General features: G+C 51.4%; 1 protein-coding gene across 2 annotated transcripts in view; it reads right to left on the bottom strand.

The window, feature by feature from the left end:
• Positions 1-3746: 3746 nt before the first annotated feature.
• Positions 3747-27001, bottom strand: part of DCP1B (decapping mRNA 1B) — a 44642-nt gene continuing 21387 nt past the window's right edge. For both annotated transcript variants that reach the window (XM_060113283.1, XM_060113284.1), the window contains 6 exons: positions 18025-18091; positions 15786-15927; positions 10379-10507; positions 8210-8887; positions 6017-6265; positions 3747-3950 (listed from right to left, as the gene is read on the bottom strand). In XM_060113283.1, coding sequence (XP_059969266.1) covers positions 3870-3950; positions 6017-6265; positions 8210-8887; positions 10379-10507; positions 15786-15927; positions 18025-18091 — 1346 coding nt within the window. In that variant the 3' untranslated portion in view covers positions 3747-3869. The remainder of the gene's footprint in view (positions 3951-6016; positions 6266-8209; positions 8888-10378; positions 10508-15785; positions 15928-18024; positions 18092-27001) is intronic.

The following is a 27001-nucleotide window of genomic DNA, read 5'->3' as shown; positions in this document are numbered from 1 at the left end:
GCCTGTAAAAGGCTTTCAGACGCTGGAAGCAGCAACAGCAGCTTTATAAATAACCCAGACTTCTGAAGGTTGACTAATGCCTGAGCCCTCGGGGGAGGGGAGTGTGGTGTGAGGCTGGGGGAGGGGCGGCAGAGGAGCTGAGGCTCGGGCCCTGGTCCTCAGAGACAGACTAGGTGCACGGGGCCAGGTCAGGACTCCGCCCCAGGCCTGTGTCTGCAGCAGTAAAATCAAGGCTGGATCTTCATCTTCATTCTCCTCTACCATCGGCGCCCCTGGCCAAGGTCACAGCGTGCGCTGCAGCTCAGCTCCAAGAGGTTTGGGGGAAGCAGGCAGGGGCCACGTGGCCAGCCTGGCCCACAACAGTGACATGGCCATTGGGACACTGGCTCCCTGAGGGAGGCCCAGGAAAGGCACGCCACTTGCCCAGTGACCCCGCGGAGGCAACACGGACGGCAAAGCCACTCGGTGTCCTTCGAAGACCCCTGTCCTGGGCACAGAGGCAGAGGAAGCGGTGGCCATTGCACACCCTGCAGCACCCTGGCCGGCCTTCCCTGAACTTACATCTTAACCAGAAAGGAAGGACCTCAAAGGACAAAGGAAGCTGGCTGTCAGGGCTGAAAGAGGCCACGTTCAGTTCAAACCCTTCGATGACAAGGAGGCTGGGGCTGGGGCCTGGCTTACGTTCCACAAGGCAGTCGTGCCCTGGAGCCAGGCCCCAAGGTGCCGCTTGCCCACAGCCCGACTTCCTTTGGGCCGAGTCCAGGCCGGTGCCCGCTGTATGGCCGAGCCGGGGCCTCCTGCGTGGCTTGGGTACACGGGGACTCGGGCGGGGACGCAGGTGGGGACCACCCTTCCCGTGGGCCCAGGATGCCCGCATCTGGGCCTCTGGCCGGCGCGGTTACTAACAACTCATGCTCAGAGCAGCCTGGTTTGGGTGACTGCTATGTGGTCACCCTGCTGATGGGCACCTGGGTGGCACGAGGATGAGGCCAAAGGCCCAGGACCCTTGGCCTCAGGTCGGAAAGGACCTCTGTCCAGCGCAAAAGCCGTCCCAGAGGCTCTGGGCTTCAGCTGATGTCATGCTGAGTGGAGAGGTTCACTCTCCCCCGGGGCGGGGTGTGAGGGAGAGAAGGGAGGTGCCCCAGGGCCTGTGAGAAAAGGGCCCGCACCCCAAGTCAGGGGCGCTCCCCACCGGGCCAACTCTCGTGCACACAATGGCCACAGCGGCGCCTGGGTCTCGGGGTTTCTGGGCCTGGAACAGCAAAGAGCTCCCCAGGGTGAGCCGTTACCTTCTGGTAGCAAGTCCACCACCCCGTGTCTTCTCGCTGGGGACACGGACATGCAGAGCGGGGAGAAGTCGTGTAGCGGGTCTCCTGGGCCCTGCTCCGTCCTCCGCCGCGCTGGCTCTGGGTGCTCACGTCGGGCAGGTCCCGCCGGCAGCCGGAGAAGTGGGGGGTGGTCCCTGGCCGCTCACCACCCCCTTTCAATCTATTCAGCCAGGTGAACATCTGCGGGGCCCAGTGCTAAGTGCCGCTGCTTCCCTTGGGAGGACCCAGGGCGGGGGGTGTGACAGCTGGGTGGGCGGGGGCCAGGCTCGCCAGGGGGCCCGTCTGGGATACACGCAGAGACACAGCCGCTCTGCCCGAGGAGGGGGAGCCCTCAAGAGAGACTCTGCTGAAAGCCACACACCGACCCTCAGGTCACATCCCCGGGGACGTGAGGGCAAGGCCGCCTGACCAAGGCCCCGTCTTCTGTCCTTGCACCAGGCAGAACCGACTTCAGTCACTTCTACAGGGTTGAAATCCAGTGCCCGGGATAACACTGCTCAGGGACCCATCTCAGGCTTCCTTCCCCTTGGAATTCAATTGGCTTCAAGTTGCTGCCGGAAGCCAGAGAAATGGAGGAGGGCGTCCAGGATGGTCTCAGAATTTGGGGTGAGGTGGGAAAAAGGAAAGTGAGTTTACATGTGAGATCTAGTCCTGGGTGCTTAGATAACCCTGCAATCCATTTCCCGGACCCTCCAGAGAAAGGTCTTTGGACAAAGCTCCCACCTGCTTCCCACACAGAGGAAATCAGTCTTCATCTCCGAGCCCTTTGAAAGGGGGCTCAGTCTTTGGTCTGAACAAACTGCACCTGTCACTTTTAAAGTGGTTCATTCCAGTAAAGGATGGAGAATTTGTTTTCAAAACAGACCAGTGTGGTGCTGACCTAGAAAGGCCCAGTGAAGCCTGCGGTGTGGGTCTGACCACACCAGGCACGGGGGGCCCCGCCAGCCACAGTGCACGGCCACCTTTTCACAGTAGGTGCTGCAACTGAGATTTCTATTTTATTTATGTAACAATCAAGTAAAGGAATATATATTTCAGAAATTACCACTTGCTACCACAAATACATGAGAAGAATTTTCAGTGGGGTTCATTTCTCCCCAGCTGGAGAAGCCACCCAAACGTGTAATTCAGATCAAAGATGTGCCCGCGGGTTTTAAAGGTCACCTGTGGTCTGGGAGACAGTGGATTTTGTTCCGGTTTGAGTGTGTGCCGCCGAGGTGAGTGTCACCGACACGGGGCAACAGGGCCGTGTGTCTCCCCTTGCCCCACACTCCCCGTAAGAGCCCTGAAACGCTGCACAGGCAATGACGAGCTTCAGGGTCTGTCAGGGCGTTAGGCGCTATAGGAGACAGAGAAGCAGAGGGAGGCGTCCCTTCCTGACCCAGGAGGGAACAGCAGCCCCGCACCCCGGCCTCAGGGCGCCCCGGCAAGGTGGGCCCCTCCTCGAAGGGAAGGCGCCCTTCTGCGGGCAGGGGCGGGGGCAGGGGAGGCGCTCCCTGCTCCCCGCAGGCCCTTGCCTGGTTATGCGCCTACCCCAGGTCTGAGCTTCCAGTTCACGGCTGGCATCAGAAGCTGTGAGGAAACCTCCTTCCCTGCCTCCTTTGTGACCTCTAAAAGGAGAACGAGGCCCGGCTCCTGTGTGGGCCTCTAGAGATCTTTTTATGGTCCAAGAATAAACAGGGCTATAGAAACACAAAGCTCACTTTATCTCCAGCGCGCAGCAGGGACCAATTCCGGGGCCGACTCAACCCGGGGGAGGGCTGGGGGGAGAGCAGGCCCTCGTCTCTGTGAACACGAGACGTCAGTCTGCTCCGCGACCTCAAGAATCCTTGCTGCCGTGCCCGCACTCCACTGCCTCCCCACAGAGGCTAAGGACCGGCCTTAAAATCTCCTGTGACCTTCTTCTCAGCACATTTTGCTGAAAATGATGAAACGTTCCTTTGGAAGCAGGCAGGCTTCTGCCGGAAGGAGCGGACAGACGCGGTGTTGCTGGAAACCCGGGCCATTTGTGGACCCCTAAACAACTCCCCCCTGGAAGCTGGCGAGAAATACCTTTAGAGATCATTTCCCTTGGAAGGCCCAGCGGATGTTTACAAAGGAAAGGTTTACTTTGTCTGGAAGAGGCTGGCGAGGCGTGTCAGTGGTCACGGGCTGACACCGCCACCTGGCGGTCGGCACGTTCTCCGAGTTCCAGAAATAACCGGGGCTGCTAATAAGAAAGAAACCACGTTCCCAGAACAGCCCTTCCCACAGAGAGAGAACTCATCTAGAAATGGCCCAGTACATGTAAGAAACAATCATTTAAGCTGGGTATTTACCGTGTGATATGAGCAAAGGGCTTCTCCTACCCACTCGATTCTTGGTACCAGGTGCACTGAAGAATGTAATGAAAAAAACGCGTGACTGAAAAAAGCCCGAAGCATTTTACTTCATATAATACATACTTTAAAAAAAAGGCAGAAACATTTAGGGAAACAACATTTGACATGAAAGAACCTTGAGCCGGAGGGCCTTGGAGGTCAGTCTTAAAATGTTTTGCTTTCACAGAGTCTTTTTCATGGCTGCGTGTGTCATGCTGAAGAGATAAGCTTCGTAGATTCTATTTAAGAAGTTGTCGTCATTCTGGAAAACAGAAATCAAAAGCCCCAGGGGGATGTGACTTGGCTGGCAGAAACGAGAGGCTTTCTCTGTCTTGGGGCTGAACTGGCACCTTGATCCTAAGAAGCTCCTCTCCACCTGTGCGTGCTCACAGCGGCTAGTTTTTAAGCTGAAGAGTCAGTAGGGCAGCAGGCCAGGCCAGAAGGGTCAGCTGCCGGGCCTCGGTGGCCAGCCCGGGACACAGCATGTGCTCGTGCCTGCAGCTCAGGCGCGCACCAGCCTCGGGGCAGCACGGAGCGGGCCGGCTCCTGAGAAGCCTGGCCTCCTGTGTGGAGAGCCCTGGGGCCCCCGGGAGGCTGCATGGGGAGCACATATCCCAGCTCAGTCCTCTGAGCCTGGCTATGAGGTCACTGGTGGCTCTGAGAGGCCCCCGAGTCGCCCACAAGGGGTGCCTTCGTTGTTGGGCGTAAGTTAAGCCTTCACTGGCAATGTGCTTGGCTGGTACCCTGCCAGAGCCAGTGCATCTCCACCCCCCTGCACCACCCCCGTTAGCTACAGAAAGCTCTGGCCTTGGCAAGCGGCAGCGGTGAGACTGCGGGCTCTGGGCCCCTCCTGCCACTCTCGGGGCCGAGGGAACCACGGTCCCATCGGCGGTTTTCTCTGTTTCTGATGTTGGAGACGGCTCCCTCCCACCCTGTCCTTTATCGCTCTGGCAATTCACCCGCGTTTCACACTCCCGCTCGGCCTGGAGCCAGGCTACCCTGGCTTTGCTGCAAAGTCTCCGAGCACGAGCCTGTGTCCTAACAGCAGGCAGAGAGCAAAGCTGAATGCCTGAGTGACTCCCAGCAGCTCATGGGGAAGATGCCGTCTAAAGCATGGGGAACGTGAAATGCAGGCCGGGTGGACGGAACGGACATCATATGGTCTGTAACGAGCGTGGTCCAGGGGCCGCTCCAGACTTTAGGGGTCCCCATTACTGCACAGAGATCTTTGGAACAGTGTTATTAAATGGAATAAGCCAAAAAAAATGTGGAGCTTTTTACATTCAAGTTTTTTGTTTATTGCTCACAGAAAAGGAGCTTACAGATGTCCTACCTAAGTCCTCACGAACTTCTCATGAATGGCTTCTAGATAAGGTGGAAAAGACCCTTATTTATGAATTAGGTGCGGTCATTTCTCGTCCGTCTTTAGCAGATTGCTACTCTGCTTTCACACTCAGAGATGCTGATTTCTGGCCCCATTCCACGCCTTCTCTCTAAAAGATGTTACCTTTAAAAAAACATTCTTACCCACGGCGACTACGGTCTTTTTGAGTAGGACGAGACACAGCAGAAGTGCTGGCCGCCCACAGGGTCACCTGACGCCCAGGCAAAGTACCACAAAAACCTTACGGACTGTCTGCGAAAAAGACACCTCAGTACGTGAGCTGAGGTGTGTGCGGTCCGTCTGGGTGCGCGCACTGCGCTTTGCAAGGCCTGTCTCGCGTTTGGGCGGGGCTTTGCCGTCTCTCGGCCCCGTCGTGCAGCGGGAAGGGGCGCAGCAGCCAGGCTGCGGCCCCAGCTCTGCTCTTGACTGGCTGGTGACCTCAGGCCAGTCCCTCAGCCTCGGCGTCCTGGTCCCTAACCCCGTGCCCGGCCCAGAGCTCCGTACAGTGTCCTCATCCTTATTACTTCATGGGGGCACGAGGAAGCCACCCCAGCCTGTCCTCACTGGCAGGTTTGTGGTCGTCACAGCCCCTCCTGCCGTCCCAGCTGCAGCCTCCCCGAGTAACGGCCTGGACGCTGCCGCGGGCTCAGGGCAGCCCTCCCCTCCGCTCCCCTCTGGCTCCTGACGGCCCCATAGACCTGGGACCCTCCCACGGGCGGCTTCACCTCCTCCTCTCTGCCGGGTGGCACTTGAGGACTTAGCCCTCCAGATCACAACGCCCAGAGCCACGCTGAGTCTCTGAAACGCACCCAGAAGCGCTGGTCTCGGGGTGAACTGCTGCAGCGCCCTCTTACGCTTGGGGAGCAGGAAGCGGGCACAGGCGCCAGCAGGGCAGCAGCCCGCCGGGAAAGGCCGATGAGGGGTGGGGGGCGGCGCCTTCCTACCTGGATGTGGTGCAGCAGGGCCTCCTGGAGCTGCGGCTTGGTCAGGGCACTGCCCGGCGTCCTGGGGGGCTCCGGCGTCCGCAGGGGCAGGAGGGGGCCGCTTGGGGGGGCCGCTGGGTCCTGGCTTCCCGGGGGCAAGAGCCCGCTGCCCCTCTCTGGCGATGGGGCCCAGGGGGGCTGCGCGAACACCAGTGGTGACATGAGCGGAGATGGGCCCACGGCAGGCGGGGCGCGCCGGGGCGAGAGCACCTGTGGGTAGGAAACGGGCCGACGGGCGGGCGGATGAGGGCGGCTAGCGCACGGGGCGGTGCAAAGAGCGCAGAGGACACAGCGGGTTCAGTGTTAACCGTCCAGGGCTGCGGGCGACGGGAGGCCAGCCTCCATCTGCATGCTCCTCCCTCCAGGGCACCGGCGGCCGGCGCCTGCTGTCCTGACTATGCTCCCCACGGCAGGCGAAGCTCGCGCTTTGAGCAGCACCTCCTATCTCCGGCTTCCTGTCATCGCCTGGGGACACACGCCAGGACCCCAGCCTTTCCACTGGGGCTGTCCATCTGCGTCCCTACCCGGCTGTGGCCCCGAGTTTCCGCCGTGAGGGACCCACCGGCCGCCGCCTGCCCCCTCGCCTGGTGCAGCGGGGCGGGCAGGCGGCGGGGTCACCGTCCACCCCACCTCCTGACTCTCCGTGCTCGGGTCTCGGGGGCAGCCCTGGGGCCACTCCTGCAGGCATGCAGGTGGCCCGTCCGTCTGGGCGGGTCTGTCCGCCTCTCTTGGCCAGCAGGCCTAAAACCAGGGGTCCCAATAGTGTTTCCAGTTGTGCAGGCGACATCTGACCCACCTGACGCTTACAGCCACCTCTCACTTGTCCCCAGCTCAGGTGAGAGGGAAGAGCGCTACTGTTAGCCTCCTGAGGCCCAGGGGCTCATGAGAACAGGCACAGGGCCAGCCGCGAGGAGCAGCTGTGGTTTCAGAAGCTCCCTGGGCGTCGTCTTGGGCACAAAGCAGCCTGGAGGAAGGCGGGTGGTCTGCTTAACTGTCCCCGTGTGCCGTCGCGAGGAGCGGTGGCTTTGCGGGCAGTCAGAAGAGCACCGCGGCCCTGCACCCTGCAAGCACTAGAAGGGGACCTGCCTGCAGAGGCGGATGGCCAACGATTAGCCCCAATTTCCTAGGGTCCAATCTAAATCCGCAGGGGAAAAAGCAGGCGAAGGGGGGCAATGCGACAGTGAAGTGAGGATGAGGGCAGGGAACAGCCATGTCTCCAGAGCAGCAGGTACTCAGATCTGAGACTTCCATCAGTAACAGGCAAGAACACTCCGACCCACAGTCTCACATACACGAAGACTGTGCTCCACACGGATGGTCTTTGCTCCAAAAAGTTAGAGATTTCTGAGGCCCTGTCGTAAGCTACTTGCCAAAACACGACAGACGGATCAACGTCATAAATAGGGAGAACTTCCTAATTTTTAAACCCAATGCATTTTCAGTGAATTTGTACCAATCCAAATGGAAAAAAAAAAAAATCCGTCAGATCTCCGGATGTTACCCACAGGCGGTGAAAAAACGGAAAAGCTTTCGGTTTTCTCCCTGTTCTAAGTTATCAGTGACCACAGAGGACCGTCTTCCCCGGGAGCACAGAACATTTCTGAGAATTACAACACTTCCCTCTCTGGCAACCGGCGTGTGTGTCGCGGGCAGGGAGGGAGCCGTCTGCCTCTCAGGACCCTCATTAAGCTACACCTGCTCAGACAGACAAGGAGGCTGCCCGTTCCGGGGTCAGGGGCCTGCCTTCCTGCCGGCCTCAAGTGCCCATGGGCTGCGGCGTCCGCAGGGGCGGGGCACGCAGTCAGTGCTCCTAAGCACGGCCTGGGTCATGAGCATGCAATAACTTACTGTGGACCGAAATAACCAGAAGAGGTCAGGGGTCTGGCATCCCCGGAATGATTTCAAATGATTTCAGACCCTAGGTTTGCGAGGTCAAAGATTTGGGTTTTTCCCACGGCCATGTCAAACCTCATCACTTGAAGGCTTAACTGTAGGAATGGAGCCTCTCTGAAGGGAGGAGCTCCCAGATTGCTGGGCCAAGGCCAGATTCCCTTCCAGGCAGGAGGCGAAGGCGGGACGCGATGCGCGGACCAGACGGGGCTGAGGCCCGCGTCCCCGCGCCCTGGCAGCACCTCCCGGCCGGCAGCCACCTACCTGAAGGAGGGGAGCCTGCTGCTCCGCACTGGGGGTCTGGTCCCTCCAGGACTCCGGGGGGTTCCGTGCTCGGGCGCTCGGGGTGGCCACGGGGAACTTGGCCGCCAGGGCGGGGCGGCCGGGCGCCGGCCACTGCCGCTCCTGCTGCACCGCCTGGAGCTTCCACAGCAGCTCCCGCGGGGAGACCTCGCCGGGCCCCAGGGACTGACGGCCGGGCCCAGGGCCGGGCGGCGCTGGCCTTGGGAGTGCCCGGGGCCCGGGCGTCTCGGCTGAGGCGGCTGGTGCCGGCGCCCCGGGGATGCTCTGGAGGTGGTCCGGCGGGTTCTGAGTCCTGGGGGCACCGTGCACGCGGCGGGACACCTCGGGGCCGCGGGGAGACCCTGGCCGGGCGGCGTCTCTACAGGGCCGGCTCTCGGGCAGCTCTGCCAGCGGCTGCAGGTCCGCGCTCCCGACCAGGAGCTTCTGAATGGCCGGACAGAGCTGTTTCTCGGCCGGGGGCGAGCGTCTCCGGGGTTCCTCGTAGGACAGGGAGCGGACGACCCCCTGCCGAATCGGGAGCTTCTCGTGCTGCTGCTGGCGGAGGGTCTTTGGAGGCCCCGCGGCTTGCTGACACGTAGCTTTGTCCTGCTTCCCGAAGAGAGCCGTCAAGGACAGGTGTTGGGGTTCAGGGTCTAAGGTCTGGAACAAATAACCACGTCTGAAAATGGGGCCACATGTAATTTGGTTATATGGGGGGCAGTGAAACATAACTTACCTACCCGATGATTTCTTCTATTTACAAAGAGTCAATTAGAAAGGATGAGGAAGCTTAGTGATAACAGACTCTACACATTGGGGACTTCCTTTTTAATGTCAAAAATGTTCACAGCCTTCTCCCTCCCACCCCCAAGACGGCTGTTGTATGATCAGTATCTGCTGATTGATAAACAGGCACATGATCCCTGCTGGGCCTGGGGTTCACAGGCTGGGGACCACTGTGGCACAAAGCTACAGACACTAAAAGGCAAATAATCTCTTCCACAGGAAGCCCATCTATCCCTGCAAAGTACAGGAAGACACCGAGGACACGTAGAAATGTGAGGATGTCAGAATTCCTGGCAGTATTCCACAGAATTATAGAAACTGAGGGCTGGAAAGGAACCTAAGTCATTTAGTCTCACTTGATCCTTCCAGCTATGTAACAGTAGCGATAACAACCCGTCAGATGCGTTAACACCCCAATCCCTGCCCCCGCTGCGCCGCTGTGGCTGGTAACCAACCCGCTTCCTTCCCGCCCTGTGTCATCTGGCGTCTCCCTGCTGCTTTCTCTCTTGCTGGGCTAAGAAAACATGAGATTCTCCTAAAGTCAACATATTCCGGTTTCTCTCTTAAAATAAAAAATGTCCATGAAAAGCAAACTTATAATAAAAGCTAAAAGATAATTAGAAATGACCTATTTTTTACAAAATTCAATATAAGACTTGCATTAGCCAGTCTTTATGTTTTTGGTGTCCATGTTCATTTTTTGAAATTGATTTAAACCAATTCCCTTAAAAAAAAAACCTTTAGTGAGGAATGACCATAAGAACCGGAAGCAGCCACACTCAGTGATGGGACTTGCAGATTAGCAATTCTGCTAATGCTGGACTCTTCTGAAAAATATATATGCTCACACAGAAACTGCTGTCATGCTTATATCTTAGATGCAAAAACAATGACAAGCCATGGGGTCTAAAGGGGGATTTGACACCAGTCCTGAGACCAGGAATCCCATATACACACACAGCGCCTGGCCCCGGACCTGGCACCACAGGGGCGTGTGGGCTGTGGCTCCCTCAGGGGCCGTGGGACACCAGCTTTCCACCCCGGAAGAATACAGCCCGACGTGTAACGGTCCCGTCAGCTCTGACATGATATTAGGTTGCTGTCTTTTTAGAATACATTATCCTCTAAGGAGTTCAAGTCCACAAGGAATTAGCACAGAGTAAGGGAAATGCCAAAAGGAAAAACTGCAACCCCTTTCTAGGAAGAGTAAATTATTAATAATGACAAAATCTCTACTTTGAAATCTCTCTTTCCTGGATTGACCTTAGGGGACCTGCAGAGCATCGGCCCCGCCTTGACCGCACTCCGGGCCAAGGTCCCTCAGGAGCCCCACAGAGGCCCAGGGGAGAGCGGAGGGCTGTGCACCTGGCCGGGCCGAGGGCCACGCTGCTGCCGGCTCCCACTGGGCTTCACCGGAATCGGCTTGATGAGGTTGGGGTTGTCGTAGATGGCGGACGAGCTGCTGATCTGTTTGGGCTCAGGACGGGCTTTACACTGAAATGGAAAGAAGAACCTCATTTTTGGTGTAAAAGAAGCTTTAATCTTTTAAAAAGAATGCATCTTCTTGCTGTTTATTTTATCTAGTTGGTACTTTAAAAAAAATAGATCTCCATGTACAAAGGAAAATCCCTTACTCTCCTCTGATATAAGCTAAGTTTGAGTGTAAGTCAAATTCAGGTCGAATTTTTCTTAGTTTGCACAATTCCGTGCCCTAAAGTATTAGGTCGGCCTGCAGGACCCGGAGGCCCTGAGACGCCTGGATGCCTGAAAGGCCGCGGGTCGCTGGAAGCAGCCGCAGTCTCCCGCTTGCCCTTCTGGGATAAACGGAGGAGGAAGCGCCCCCTCGGTGCCTCGTCGGGGCCGCAGGAGGGTTCTGCGCGCGGCTGACAGATGACTGAAGGCTGCAGCACTGTGTCCTCACAGCAACCAGCCCTTTTTAGTCGACAAACCAAAAAGTCAAGCCGACCCAAACCGTTGATTTAAAAATTACTAACATCATCTTTATTTAACAAATGGCTTTTTGCACAAACAGAGTAATTCAAATCCCAGCGTTCGGAGCTGCTCGCTACAAATTAGAATTTCACAGAGAAAGAGATGAGAGACAAGCCTCATCCTTTCAAACCCTGAGTCATTATCACACATTAATCTAACCAACCATGCCATCACTCACACAGTAGGATTCGTAACAGAGAGGGCACAGCAGTGATGTCTGGGTTTCCCTTGTTGAAACACCAAATAAAACTCACTGTAAAACGCGGCCTTCTGCACTGTGGACTCCGCGGCATTGTTAGTTTCAGCTGCACAGTTGCACCCTCGGGCCAGGACACACCTCACCGTCCTGAGGTGGAGTGGCTGCAAATGCAACCTTGTCCCTGGGGTCCCACGGTTCCCGGTGTGCTTTATGGCTATTGGCTGTATTTTCTGCTCAAGGGTGTAGGCGCCTGGGGCTGATCACCACCACGCTCACTTAGGTTTGTAAAGTTAACTGCACAAAGGACTAATTATTTTCGGCCAATAATTTGTATATTTGGCACTAGTCTTGAATGGCACGTGAAATCACTTTATGAGTCATCAAATATCATTTCTAATTCTTCTTAGTTGAATGATGGCTGCAGGAGCCACTGGCCTGGATTCTAAGGTGTGGATCACCAACGCCAGACAAGAGTGTAGCCTCATACGGTCACTGATAAAATGTTGGCGTGAAAAGCCTTTACTGCCGGCTGGCCGTGCAGAGAAAGTGGCCACTCGGCTCACTTCCGCAAGCGGCCCTGTCTGTGTGCAGGGACCCTGGGTCGCAAACTGCTTCACTGTGTACCCGCTCACGTGGGCCGCAGACAGCTCCCTCCGAGGAAAGTGGCCAGAAGCTGCTTTCTGTGTCACTAGGACGGGCGACCTACCAATGAGGCTTCACTGTCATGTAAAAAGTGCCCAGAACGAAACACCACTGATCTCAACAGTCTGCAGCTCATTTTCCACTTGTTTAAGTTTCTATGCGTCTCTCGACCCAAACACTTTAAACTACTTGGGAAAACATGCAGAGTTGGAGAAAGTATAATGGATTCTTGACACAGTACCCAAGGTCTTAACAACAATGTCACATGAGCCCGTTTTATCACACAAACACGTGTGTCCACGAGGGGAGAAGAGTCTGGGGGAAAATACACTAGAAGTGCTAAAAGTAGACATCTTTGAGTGGTAGGATTATGGGTAGTTTTATTTTCTTTCTTTCTTTTTTTTTTTTCGCGGTGCACGGGCCTCTCACTGTTGTGGCCTCTCCCGTTGCGGAGCACAGGCTCCGGACGCGCAGGCTCAGCGGCCATGGCTCATGGGCCCAGCCGCTCCGCGGCATGTGGGATCTTCCCGGACCGGGGCACGAACCCGTGTCCCCTGCATCGGCAGGCGGACTCTCAACCACTGCGCCACCAGGGAAGCCCTATTTTCTTTCTTATAGTCTTGAATTTTCTCAGTGAACATCAAAAGACACAGTAATTTCTTTAATTTCATAAATAAGTCAGAACCATAGCTAGAGGACAACTATTCATTCTTGCCTTAGGCCACAAAACACAAAATAGTCTTAAATACAAAACAGTCCCCTTATTCTTTTCTTTTTCTTTCTGCAGTATCGTTGACTTGCAATGTTGTGTTAGCTTTAGGTGTACAGCAGTGATTCAGTCACACAGGTATAAACGTATTCTTCAAAACAGTCCACTTCTGAAGGCTCAGCACGTAGCCCCGCGGCCCAAGACTGCTCTGGCCCGGCTGCTGCCCCCGCTCACCTGCGCCCCAGCCCCGAGCCTAACCGGGAGGAGGAAGCTCAAAGTCACAGCACTGCTACTTCACAGCAGATTCACAGAAAGTTGTTTCTTCGGGGAGAAAACATAAAATACAGGCCCAAACAAGGTTTTTAAATTACTTTATTAACTTTGCGTAAAAAGTTGTGTCTGGTGTCACCAGGCTTCACTTTATCAATATCATCTTCCTCCAGCTCAGAATGCCTCCTCCTCTTACTTTTTGGAATTTTCACACATTTACGCGGTTTAGAGTTGGAGAGGCCCTCAGAGGTCATTCAGGTGGATATGCATCCAGAGCAGTGAAGTTCTTCTGTAGATGCCTGGTATTCATCATTCTGTCTTTTCTTGAAAACCTCCGCTAACAGGAAATCCACTTCCTCGCAGCAAGAATGCTCAGGAAAGACTGTGTTTCCGTGTCCCTCTCCTGCACCTGGGGCCAGGCCCACTCCTGATCCCCACATTGTCTGGCGCGTCCGTATGTGTTGGGAGAGATGACACAGCATAAGGCAAGGATAAAGCAGGGCTTCCTCGCACAAGGGGGCTCCTCGGGGGCAAATACACCCGGTGGGCAGATCAGAAAGCACGCGAGGGACAAGGAACACGGGAAGTAAGCCTTCAGAGACGTCACCTGTTGCCAGGTAAGTAAGGGAGGGGAGGGCCAGCCTGAGGAGAGGCGGGAAGGCACCTTCAGGAGGCAGCCCGAGACCGTGTGGCAGGGTGCTCGGAGGGGCCCGGGGTTTACACTCCGGGTGGTGGGAAACCGAGAAGGATGTGGACCAGGGGTCACTGGACCGTGCAGGTGCTTCTGGACGCGATGTGACGTTACCTGGCCTGTGACTGCAGAAGGAAGAGCTTCTTCTGTTATTTATCGCACAGTTGGAGCGATGAACATGATGCATATGACATGTATTTGAATTTATAGAAAAGCAGAGCCTGCACACTGATTAGACCTCTCTCTTCCCTTCACGTCAACACTGTCACAACCGAATAGAGCGTTGTTTCGACCTCAACAGGTTTATGTGCAGCAGGAGAGGCTGCTGTGAGTGTAACAAATGAGGAAGAACAAAATACATTTTAAAGAGTAACACACTGGTGAGTGCAGTGGAAGGGACAATCAATCTGAATGAAGAGATCTGGGAAGACTCCATGTAAGAAGTGGCATTTTTCCTGGGCCTCGAAGGAGATGTAGATTCTGAAGGGCAAACAAAATAGGGAAACACTGCAAGTTGTGGGTACAGTACAAAGTGATGGCCTGAGGCCAGTCCCCAGCACCAGGCACTGGTACGTCTGAGTGTGCGTGAGCTCTGCGTTCAGAGGCTCGGGGAGCAGGGCATCACCCGCTCCCGCCCCCGGGCCTGGAGACAGAGGCTCAGCAGCCCCATAGGGCCCCCTGTTGCAGGGGGTGCCTCGTGACGGGCGGGCAGGAAGCAGGACCGAGGGCAGAACCAAGGCTGCAGCCTTCGCCGGGGTCTCTGCACTTCAGGACTGGCGTGTCTGAATCATTTCAGGGGCTCCGGATGACAGGAGTGGCCCTGATAGGACCGGGGCGGAGGACTTTCACCCCGGGGTAGGCGGGCAGACAGGGCTGGGTCTCCCGGTCACAGGCACCCTCCTGGCTAGGCCTCTGGTATCTCCGAGAATTGGCTGGCTGGGGAGGGACAGTCTCTCCCCAGCCAGACTTTCAACAAGTCAAAACATCATAAAATAGAAACAATACAGTGTGTGTGTTTGCGTATGTGTCTGTGTGTTGGGAGGAGTGGGGGAGAAGAAAGAAAATAATTTTTCTTCAGCGTTTGCATTTCTTATCTATACCGGCCACTGTTATTGCCGGCATCACAGAACCTAAGCTCCTCGAGGGCAAAAATGGCACCTTTAAGATGAATCTTCACTGTCCCTGACATAGTACAGTTAGTAAAGTATAATTAAGTCACTGGGACATTTTTTCACGGCTGTTGAAGAATCAAACAAAATAAAAAGCGGATCCAGAGCTTGCTGTTACTGGCCGAAGCTGGGGAGAAAGCACCTGGGTCCGGGCCGTGACAGGGCGGGTGGGTGAAACCGCGCTTTGTTCACATTCGTTCAACAAGCCCTCGGGCGGGCAGCGCTGACCACCTTCGGGACTCGCACAGAGATGCCTGCGGGGGTGTCTGTCTCCAGTAGTGCGGCCTCTGGCCCCGCCTCCAAGGCACATGCAGAAGCCTGGCAGGGTGTCCCCGAGGAACCCACGCCGCACACGGCCTTTCTGACTGCTTCCTGGTGTCATTTAACTTGTTTTCTACCTGCCCTGTTCCCCTCCCCTGTCATTTTCTGTTAGCGCTCAAGACTTAGGCTCAGGAACACTTCCAGGCATGCCGCGTACTCGACGTTCAGCCGCGGTGCGCGGCCGCCCGACCCGCCCGTGGTCAGGTTTCCGTCCGCCTTTCTCACAGCACGAGCATTACGGATGACCCGTGCCTGACTCAGTTACTCCACCAGGGCTTTAGGCTCTGTCATTCCGTCCACATTTAACAGCTGGAGCTCTGTGGTGGAGAAGGCCTTTCCCGCATCAACCTGGATTATCCGGTGCCCCTGGCCAGGCAGGATAAATGCTTAATTCTTTCCACCGACCACCGATTTTCAGAGGAAGGGGGTTGGATGTCCTTCCTACTGCTAGTGCCCTAGTACCACCAAGGAGAGCCATGATTATTCCACACAGGTTGCGCTCATTTCTTGTTAATTTTATCCCAAAGAATTTTATATTAATTTGTTGCTACTGTCAATGGGGTCTTCTTATTGGAGGCTATTTGTATATACGAAGGTTACTGATTTCCCGGGCTGCCTTTGAATCCACTTAAAGGCAAACAGTCTACAGCCTACTAAAAACCAATAAAGATTGTATTTCTCCTGCACTTTTGTCTGACGGAAGGCACGGCACCAAGTCCGTCTCAGGGCGCAGGTCCCCACGCGGAGTTTAAGTCTGCATCGCAGGAGACAAGACTCACCTTTGCGTATTCGTCTCTGGCCTTGGTGAGCATCCGTAAGATGTCCACCTCCTTGCGCTCTCCCGAGCCGAGGCCCACGGGGGACGCCCCCACTGCCACCCCCGCTCCATGGTGCGCTTTCAACTGTTCGTACTGAGTGAGGCTAGAAAATAGGAAGGGAAATCCACACCAGAAAAGCCAACTCAACACAACCGGTTTTTGAAACCATCCAGTTCTCACCCAGTTGTTTTTATCTTGTTTTAATCACGTTAGAAATAAGACTGCTGGAACTGAAAGAAGAAAAATGGGAGCTGAGGTCCTGAGTACACTGACCACACGTACACCTCTAGAGTGGGGAGGGCCACCCTCGCCCGGGCCTGTTTTGTACAGAAAGTTAATGACGCATGGCCTGTGGCAGCTGTCACACAGCCAGGGCAGGGCTGAGCAGCTGGGATGGAGACCGGTCGGCCTTGCAAGGCCGAAAGTATTCACTACTGGTCTTTCTCAGAAGAAGTTTGCCAACTCCACACTGAGGGCAGTAGAAAGGAGTCGTGTGTTGCTGAGGAAACCCAATTTAGGGTTCTCAAACCCTGGGCAAACCGCACGGCAAATCGGGCGTCTGCCCCTGGTTCCAAAGGGCCTTGAAGGCAAAGCGTGGCTGATTCCAGCCCCTCGAATCCTGTGGTTTAGAAACACAGCGAAGATCCCACCCCAGGAGAGGGGTACGAAAACACAGCAGTGAGCAGCGCCTTCTGCTTTCCTGAACACAGCACAGAAGGGAGGCCAGGTCGCTCCTCCGTGCTACAGCGCTGCTGAGAGGAGTAGCGCTCCCTGTGTGGGCTCTGACTGCAGTTCACGCTCCTTCATCACTTCCGCGAAGTTTACAGGGAAGGAGACCCGAGGGCTCAATGAGAGGTTCAGTTCTAAGTGAGGACAGTCAGGGAATCCACACACATTGGCGGCTTGTCGCTCACCAGTGATCAGTTCCCAGCCCCAGCTGTGAAGGAATCACCGGGGAATCTGACAATCTTTACGCGGCCTCTTGGCTGGGCAACAGGGTGTTTTTTAATCTGCATGAGATCCTGCTATTATCATCCACTGCACAGTTTACAATAACATGGGTGTTCTAGGAACTCGCTGTTATGGTGGTAAATACTAGTGTGAACACACTTAATCACCACCTGCAGCTTGAGCCGCTTACCTAAACTTGGCTCTCACAAGCTAGGCTTTTCAGAAATCAATCTTATTTATAAAAAAGTACTCCCCACATTCCATATTTTGGGGTCACCTTTTAGCCATTTCCTTGACCCGGGATTTAACATTGAAAAATGGTTCTTTTGCAGACGGAGCTGCTCTGTCGAATCCGCGCTGGCGGCAGCCAGACCCTGTGTTCGGCCGAGTCCAGTCCTGGGTCAGATCCAGCACGTGCAGGAAACTCATTTCCTTCTGAGGCTCTAAACCATCTGCATAAATGCAGGGAAATAACTGCCTCCCAGTGAGCAGGCCTGGGGCTCAAGAACCGGTGAAAGGGGTTGATGGATCCCAGAGGAGACAGGATGCTGACCCGGGCCTCCTCTCAGGGTCCTCAGGGGAGCAAGAGTGGGACAGGCAGACAGTCATTTCAGTTTCCCCCAGTGCAGACTGGGATGAATCACAAGGCCTCGTGAGATTAACAAAAAAAGAGACTAGTGACGAGAGAGAGACAGAGAGACAGAGAGAGGGGCTGTCTACTGCTCACTAAATTAGTGTTAGTTCAGATACTCCCAAAGGAACTGAAAATACAGACTCTCCGAAGCCCTCGCAGGGTCAGAAGGGAGGGAGGTCTGAACCCCACGGGCAGACTTCAGGGCGGGAAGGATGTGTGCACCCCAGAGAACCTGGGGCAGCCTTTTAGAAGGGCTCTGAATGTTCTCTTCACTGAAATACACTGATAACTTTTCAAGGGAAAAAGCTGCTAATTTACAAAGGAGGATAATGTTAAGGTAAACTGCCATCTGGAAAAATTCATATTATAGATTCTTCACACGTGCAGAAAAAAAATGAGGGGAACCCTTCTGCATAATAAATCTTACCTAGTGGAAATGTAAAACATTGTCATTTATGTTTATTTTTCATTTATTAAGTAATAGTGAATGTGTTCCTAACCATGGTGAAAAGGACTGCTGTCAGAGACATGCTCTGTTTAGATTACACTGTAGCTACGTACCCTTAGAAATACAAAGCACCGGGTCCTGACAAATACTCAGCCCGCAGCACTTACTTTTTCATAAGCTCTGCAATTCTTTGGCATTCTTCCTTGTCGTAAAACCAAATTCCATAAATGGACACTGCAAAAAACACATCAAACCAATTATGAGCATCTTCAAAACTACAAAATGGAAAGAAATTCACTTTCTATCTTGAGGGAAATACATACTTCTTGGATAACTGAAACCAGTCATTGGAGTTCAAGCTTGAAAACCTCGCACTGGGGCTTTTTAGGCCCACAGAGAACACACACGTGCACACACACAGGCACACACAGACACACACTGAAGTATGTTGTCCTTAAAAATACAGCACCTGAACACAACAGGCACGTGGAGAATGCTTCTTAAGTGGATGAACAGACTGAAAACGAGCCTCGACTCTAAGCTCCAGCTCTGAAACATCACTGCCGCCAGAGGCCCGGCAGACACTCACACACACTCCGTCTTCTTTGTTAAGTATTGGAAACCTGAAGCACAAATTAGGCCTGGAAGCCTCCCTCCCTTCCCCTTCTCCCAGGAAGGTGTTAGTAACTGAAAGATTGGCTTTGAAAGCCCTAAGTGAGGTCACGGTGCAGGAAAAACAAAATTCAGTGATAAATCTCTGACTCCAAAGTGTCTGCACGTAATATTTACAACTGTTGAAAGATGAGGTACAACTCTGACTGAATGATTTAGTAGTGAAAGAACAATGTGGCATAATATAGCTGCTATTGATTCATTTAACAATTTTCAAACAAATTGTATACCTTAATATGTGCCTGTCTAGGTCATTTTTATAGCAAAGGCTAAACAGGTCCAAAATACATTTATAACTATCTAGTTGAGGATCTGGTGGTATTAATCATATAAATAATACACTAACTATATATACATGTTAAAAAAAACTTCACTGAAATAGCTGCCATGTTATGGTAGGGTGATGAAAACCAACATATTTTTTAAAGAAATTATTTTAAAATTTTAAACTTACAAAATATTTAATTATATGAATATAATTTGGTCATTAAAACAGCTGTGATACTTTGAGAACTTTTCCCCCCACTCACCTGACCAATGACTCGGTGGGCGTTTCTGCTTCTTGTTAGTCAAGATTCAGAAATCAAAGGGTACAGGAGATGTCGTTTTAGTGCTGTGTTAAGGAGATGTCTTTAAAAGGACCCTATAAATTTGAACTGTCAACTTGCCAAAAGGTGGCAATGGCGTCAACTTCTGGTGTGATTTGTGCACCAGGAAACTTTATCTTACCTGCGTGTGCAAGGGGGGGCAGTTTTTTCTTGATGGAACCATTGTGTCCTCTTAGAAATACACACACATACTCCTCTTTGATACATGGATACTCTGGAAAAAAGAACGTCTGAGTTCTAAAGCCTATGCGCTGAGAGCCTTAATATCAAAAAGAAATTATTTCATCTCAAGATCATTAAGCGAGTCTCTGAGAACTTGATTCCAGGCTGTTCCCGGTCCATCAACCCTAATCCCCAGCGCCAGCTGCCCCAACAGCTTCCCACACGCCGACCCACCTGCTCTGTGCTCCCCTGAGCGAGAGTGGATCGGATCACCGACATTCAGCGACTAAAAAATCCGAAGACGTTGTATGTTTTGGAGGCTTTAATCCTCGTTACAAAACCAGGATCCTGCTCTATTCCTTGGTTAGAGTGAAAACTTCCTTTCCTTGGAGATGGAACTTTCCAAAACTATCAAAGCAGGAAAGAGGTAACAGGGGAGAGAAACACACAACTAAGAAATTCGAAGCCCAGTAGCAGGGGAAGAACAGCCATTTGTGTTTCTTCAGTAGAACATATAAGTAGAAATATTTTGGGTGCCATTTTGGGGGGATGTTACACATTTGTGGCATTTGACATAAGGAACTAGGTTCTCATAAGGACTGGATGCCAAGGAAACTGTTGATATAAATAGAAAAGCGGTTTGACGATGTTATTACTACGAGAAAACTGAAATGCAGATGGAGGGGGAAGATGCTGTGAACACATCTTTCAGATGTTGAAGGGGAGGACGGGAAGGCTGGCTCTGAAGCCTCACGGAGACGTTGTGGAGATTTCCTTAGGACCTGACCATTTCTCTCTAAAGCAACGTGACTTTAAGATTAAAATGGGGTCATTTGGAAACAGTTCTTTTCACCCCAGTTAATATGCAGTTTGAATGTACAATTTAAATAGTCAAGGAGGAGAAACAGATTTACCAACAGTCCTGGCTCCTGAGAGCAAGGCAAGATAACGAGTAGAACTGGGCCTAACTTTTTCTCCTTAAAATAGTTTCACAGAGAGAGCCACATTCCACCGCAGCTCCCGCCTCTCAGGCGCACGTTTCCAGCCGGGACAAACCTATCTCTGTCCTGAACGAGGGGCACTGGAGCAGCTGGTGGTGGCCCATGCAAACCAGAGCCTGTCACCGTCAGGGAGGTGAGGAGCCGATGGGCAGACAGAACCCTCACGTCTCACCCCCAGTTCTCCTGGGCGGCCACAGGGCGAGGCCGGCCTGTGCGGGCAGCGGGCGCCACAGGGAAGAAAGAAGACGGCCAGGTTGAAAAGGACCGGAGAAGGTGGTGTGGTTCTGGCATTCTCAAACTTGGAGTGATCGCCGTCACCTGACACGAGGCACAGCCTCGCGGGGCACCGAGACGGGACCAGTAGAGATGCTCTGAGTGCTCCGGGACCCACCATGTTGCGAGCCTTCCTCCCACCCACCACGCCTGGGTACCAGCCGCTGCCCAGCCGCCCCGCCGAGGTCCAGGTGGGCTTTAAGGGCACTGTGGTGCATGAGGCTCAGCTCAGCTGTTCCTACATCACTCTTGGAGGTAAGCAACCCCACAGTGGAGCAAAGAATAGGAAGACCCTGAACCGCCTAATGATGCCCACATGAGACTCCCCGCGCTAAGACACGTTTGGGGGCAATCTTCTTCCTGTTGATGAACACAGGACTTCAATATCAGAGCTGTGAAATTCTGCCTAAAACTGCCCTGTCCTGGTATACGTCATGCTTTGGAGATTTCGGGTTGAAAAAAGCAATGTTTGAGGCAACAGGCAATGTACCGTCGCCTGGTCATATCTGTGAAAACCCCATCTATTAACATCTTCTATTTTCCTCTTAATTCTGCAAGAAAGATTAGGAAAGCAAAACTTCCATGTTAGATTTCATGTCTGAATATTGTAGGTACAACAGACATGAGAGAGAGCAAGCTGATGGTATTCGATACAAATATTTTCTTCTTTTTTAATGTCTCTAGCAGCAAAATCCAAAGTTGATCAAATTTTAAGAGGCTAGTTAAGAGGGTCACAGAGGGAACGGCAAATGTCCTTGATGCGCCTTCATTAGGAAACCTCTGATTCTCGTTAGCGTGCTGCGTGAGTACATTCTGGAAGTTCTCTGGGGATTTACCTCTCTAGTTTATGTTTTAACAAATATTTCTATAAATCTCTTAAGACATTTGTCATTTGTTCCATATTTGACTTCAAATACGTTTCAACTCCAAATCATGAAGGTGGCTTGCAATCTTTTTTTTTTTTAATTATTTATTTTATTTATTTATTTTTGGCTGCGTTGGGTCTTCGTTGCTGTGCACGGGCTTTCTCTAGTTGTGGCGAGCGGGGGCTACTCTTCGTTGTGGTGCACGGGCTTCTCATTGCGGTGGCTTCTCTTGTTGCAGAGCATGGACTCTATGTGTGCGGGCTTCAGCAGTTGCAGCACACAGGTGCAGCAGTCGTGGCTCGCGGGCTCTAGAGTACAGGCTCAGTACTTGTGGCACATGGGCTTAGTTGCTCCGTAGCATGTGGGATCTTCCCGGACCAGGGCTCGAACCCGTGTCTTCTGTATTGGCAGGCGGATTCTTAACCACTGCGCCACCAGGGAAGCCCCGGCTTGCAATCTTTTAACGATACTCATGCTACTATTTGTGCAACTTTAAAATACAAGGCCTATAGCCATACAGTTAGGAAGCAGATAAGACATAACTGCGTAGGTGAAGTTACGTAGGCAGGATAAGGGTGTCTGACTCGGTAATGCTCTCCTCCCCGCTCCCCAACCCACCCCGCCCTCACTCTCTTTAAAAATAATCTCAGTAATTTCTCTCAGAAGGATAGGAAATATATTTTTTTAGCCAGTAGGCAGCAAAGAAGGCATTTAAGTTCTCTCTTTTCACTAGGAAAGCCATGGAAACCTGGCAGTGTAAATTACACAAACCTCTTCTGGGCACTTAAGGATAAGCCAAAAATCTCCAAATTCCTTCAAACCCCATTCTTTTCATGAAGTCTTTCTCAAATGAGTGGAATAATAATCCCAGTGGAAGGACCAAGAACATCTGATCATACGTTTGGTGTAGACACTTGTTGTTGAGACTCTGCTCGAATACAGAATTCCTTGTACCATTTACCCTGTCCCAGTTTTTGTAGCTCAACCCCACGGATGGTGACTGGTGAATGGCATTTGGCTGTAAGCACACACACACAGCTACTATCCTACCGAAAGATCGCAAGATAGTTCAGCAATTAGAAAGTGAAAGGCATGAAATGTCAGAGCTGGAGGTTAGGCGCAGGTGTGTGGTTCAAACACTTTCTTCGTTAGTGAGGAGGGTGGTCTCTCTCTCATGGCCACAGTCATGTTTCCTGGTTCAATCTGTTTCCATAAAATACGCCCCTCCCCCAGCCTTACAAACGAAATACATAAAGTATGAAAACAATTTTCATGTCTGAATGATGTGTAGGCTTGGTTATAAGAGATGCGAATCCATCTTGTTTAACCTAAGGTTCATGTGAACTCTCAAAGGGTCCCAAGGAAGGATGGCAGGGAGGGAGGGGGGAAGGAGGAAGGGCACGCGAGAAGCACGGTACCTGAGGGCGGGGGATGCGAGGCCAGCTTTGGCATCCACAGCCGGGAGGGACACAGGCTGCGCTTGGCTGCTCTGTGCTGACCCGGCACTTCTACCCCGTTCGGAACGCTTTGCACTAAAAATGCATTCCTTCGGCACGTTAATACCTTTAAAGTAACTTTCTTTCATTCACCTTCTGCCACAGCTTCACTGACCAAACACGGACACGATCTTGTAAAACAAAACCTTCGCTGGCCCCCGAGAGTCTGCATAGCACTGTTATCTTTGGCCCCTGGTCTGGTTCTTTTCATGTGACATAGTTTAACTGCACCTCACAAATCAGTGGTCCCATGATCTCCAAATACTGGAAGGTTCACAGCAGATGGCAAGCAGCTTCTCTTTTATGCGTGACTAATACTCATGAACATTTTGAGGGAAACAGTAGAAAACCTAAACAAATACTGTGAAGTAAGAACAGCCTCCCTCTGGCTAAATAAATTAACTTCCTTACAAAGTTAATGCCATAAACAATGACAACAGAAGCAGCCTCTGTACTAGAGCATTGCACTAATTTGGATCAAATTAATATTAATCTCCAACTATAAACGAGAATTTATTATCTCCAAAGAAAAAGATGGATTTATCTTTCAAAAAAGTTTTCATTTCTAACAAATGCATGTTATGTCACTAGACCTTTCAAGTCTCCACAGAGGGCTTTATCTTCCCAAAATGGAAATCTTAAAGTCTGCTACTGCCCTCAGGTTCATGAAAGGTCACGTGGGATCTTCTCCATTATATACTAACTCCCTAATTTTATTTATTTCAGGGGAAAGTTGCTTTAGTCTAGGAGATTTAACAGTGTGAATAAACATTAAAAAAAATTAGGAAGCAGAAAAAGTCACAGGTAATAATAAAAATAAATAGGAACAACGCCGTTGCAGGGGACACGGGTTCGTGCCCGGGTCCGGGAAGATCCCACATGCCGCGGAGCAACTAAGCCCGTGAGCCATGGCCGCTGAGCCTGCGCGTCCGGAGCCTGTGCTCCGCAGCGGGAGAGGCCACAGCAGTGAGAGGCCCGCGTACTGCAAAAAAAAAAAAAAAAAAAAGAAACAACTGATTCTGTTTTCTTGGCCATTTAAACTTACGTTTTCATTTGTCCATATCTTGCTGGTTAATCCCCAAATCTCCCAGGAGTCAAATAACAAGCGTGGGCTCCTGAGGTGTCTTCCCTCCCTGAGTCCTTGTCCTTCAAGACTCCTCTAGGGGGAAACAGTCTCAAGTGTTTCTTTGCTCCCATAGTTTTTCACACATCCTTGGACTTAAAAAAAAAAAAAAAAGCATATGTCATAATTAAGTGTTTGCCAAACTGCTCCCCCACTAGACCTGAGCTCCTGGAGGGCGGGACTTGAATGCATAATGACCAGCATGTGGCACATTCAACAGGTATTTGCTGAGTTGAGCTGGAATCCAAGACGTCAAGATCTTGTACCATCTTACATGATGGCTGCCACTATTCTGGCTTAACTAAACGTCGCAGTCTAGATGTGCCAGGTCCTCCCCAGGGACCGACTACAACTTACCCAGGGCTCACAGCACAGGGTTTCCTCACATCATCCCTTTTATTCTTCTGATCTCACTCAGAATTTATTTTGCTTCAAGCATCTGATAATCTTAGGCATAAGTTATGTTGATGGGGTTTTGTCATCCGCTCCCTAGGACGGTATATTCTGTTGATCCAGCACTGCGTGGGCACTGATGTTCTCATTTTCTGTGTGTTTATTATTATAACAATGCTACCATAGACCAGTCTTCCTGATGGACTACCTGTCAGGCACCAGCAGCTAAGAGCTCAAAGAATGCAATTAATCTGCAAAAATCACATGCGTTTCTCTTCAGAGTATGAGTAACAGTACTTGGATCTGGCAGAAAACACACTTATTCATATTCCAGTCATGTCTGATGATAGTACTCTGAAACTTACATATACAAGTACCTAAATTATCTTAAAAACATAAGACTGATATGCAATGTCAATTATTCCAGCAACAAACTGAAAATGTGTTACCTGGAGTGAATCTCAATATAGCAAAATAAGTCTTGTCTCAGAGAACTGTAGTTTCTGAGAAATATATGTTTAAGGTAAATGTAAAACAGAGTATTTCTATAGGTCAAAAACTTGTTCCAGTGAAAAACAGACTTCCTCATATTTGAATCAGATTATTTAATCAAGTGTTTACTAGTTATAGGAATAGCTTCGCTGAAGTACACTAACTATAAAAATACATGATCACTGAAAAATTTCTAAGATTTTACACGGCGGTGGTTTAGCAAAAGGGACCCTAATGCTACTTTGTGCTTGGGAGAAAGTGAGCCAGAGTTTCTGTACTTTTTTCATTTCAACCTTAACCTATAATTGTGGAAGTAGCAGACCCCACTTTTCCCAAAGGCCTTTCTGTTATAAATAGTTGAATCATGGTTTGGTTCTACTATTAAATTAGAGCCCTAAGGCTGAAGAGAGGATAATTCTAACACCAGTTCTTGCCTAAAATTGTTTTCTTTCTCCAAAACCCATAAGAACATGAAAAAATTATAATTTGTCTTTCTGTGGGTTAAGAAGTAATAACCCAACAGTTTTAAATCGATTATTTGAAACTACTAAGTGATTTCTGGACAAAAATCAGTAACATAAAAAATAGACTCTAAGAGAACAGACATGAACACTCGATGTAGCCACACGCAGGGCACTGTGTTAGGGAAACTAAAAGATGCTTCACTAGTTAAGCATTTCAGAAAATGTTTGGAATCCAGTTTTTCTCTGCCAAGATTTAGACTTGCAGCATGTCAAGCTGGGCTCTCAAAAGCAAATGATAAAATACAGTCATCTCCAAGCCACAAATGAAGTGCATGAATCCAAATAGCATTACTATGTAGATGTTTCCTCGGTAAAGTCGAGAACGTTAAGTCTCTATGGTTCAGGATAAAATAAAAGCGACCTCTCCTTAATTTCACTCTCACGTCGTGTCTGTACGTCACCTTATGTGACGCTGTCACATGGTCCTCCTCATCTGTGCATGCCAGATCGCTAAGTTAAATAAGTTCCGAGATGACAGCTTTTCCCCGTTAAATCTGTGTGAAGGTCCTATCTGCAGTGAGTCCCCTAACCCTAAAGGATGACGTGTGAAGGCCGTGTGGACTGGGCGGTCAGGGCGAGATCAGCACTGTGGACCCGGATAGCGTGTGTGCTCCAAGGAGCTGTCAGGTGTCACAACGCAACACACAGAAAAACAAAAACCCAAAGTGAGAGTTTGCTTTCCATGAGGCTTTTCAGAGCCTTCTTGAATTGCCAGAATGCCAGTTCTTTAGATAAACAGTCTCCTTTACAGTTTAGATCTCTTCCTTTCAGCATGAGTTGAATACTGATGAGAGAACAAAAAAGCAATTCTGGGTTTAAGGTCAGAGTGATAGGTGTCATCACTCACGTCCCCGCAGATGTGCAGCCCTTTATCACATATGAAAACACATCAGCTCCTGAGCAATGGTTTGTAGAAAATAGGTCAATTTTTCAATTAGAGTGGCAGAGGAGGCTTACAGACACAGATTCGGTGACCACAGTATAATTTTAAAATTCCTTCTTTCTAAGAAGCACAGACTGAGGTGGTAGAGTGTCCTTGAAGGCCCCCCCTAGCCGCTGCTCTGACACACAGGAACCAGCCTGCTGATCAGGCACAGGTCACCTATTCTGATTAGGGTGAAATGTGAAATTCCTTGTCTCCTACTCCACACCCATGTGATCTAAAGGAGTTTGAGGATCTTGTCTCCCTGGGCAGGTCCTGAACTGAAGGACACTCCGTTGTTATTCCTGCAAATACTAAGATTCTGTCTAGTGAGAGTGTCAAGTATTTTTAGCCATACAATTACTTTTAAGATATTTTTGGACTCTAGGAGGGCTTCAGGAGTTCAATCTACAAACCCTAAAATTGTATGTGAAATGGTGTGCACGTGTGCAGACAGACTTTTTGGAGGTGGGGCGGTACAAAGCATAGCCTCCCCAAAACAATGCCTGGCACACAGCAGGAAAACAAGACATATTTGAGGGAGTGGGGAAGAGGGGCAGGCAGGCAGGAGGCTTATCAGATTCTCAAAGGGGTTTGTGACCCCAAAAGGTT

The sequence above is a fragment of the Mesoplodon densirostris genome, chromosome 11, assembly GCF_025265405.1.
Source record: "Mesoplodon densirostris isolate mMesDen1 chromosome 11, mMesDen1 primary haplotype, whole genome shotgun sequence".
Taxonomy (NCBI): Eukaryota; Metazoa; Chordata; class Mammalia; order Artiodactyla; family Ziphiidae; genus Mesoplodon; species Mesoplodon densirostris.
The sequence above is the reverse complement of the archived record's forward strand: the minus strand, read 5'-3'. Positions and strand labels throughout refer to the sequence as shown.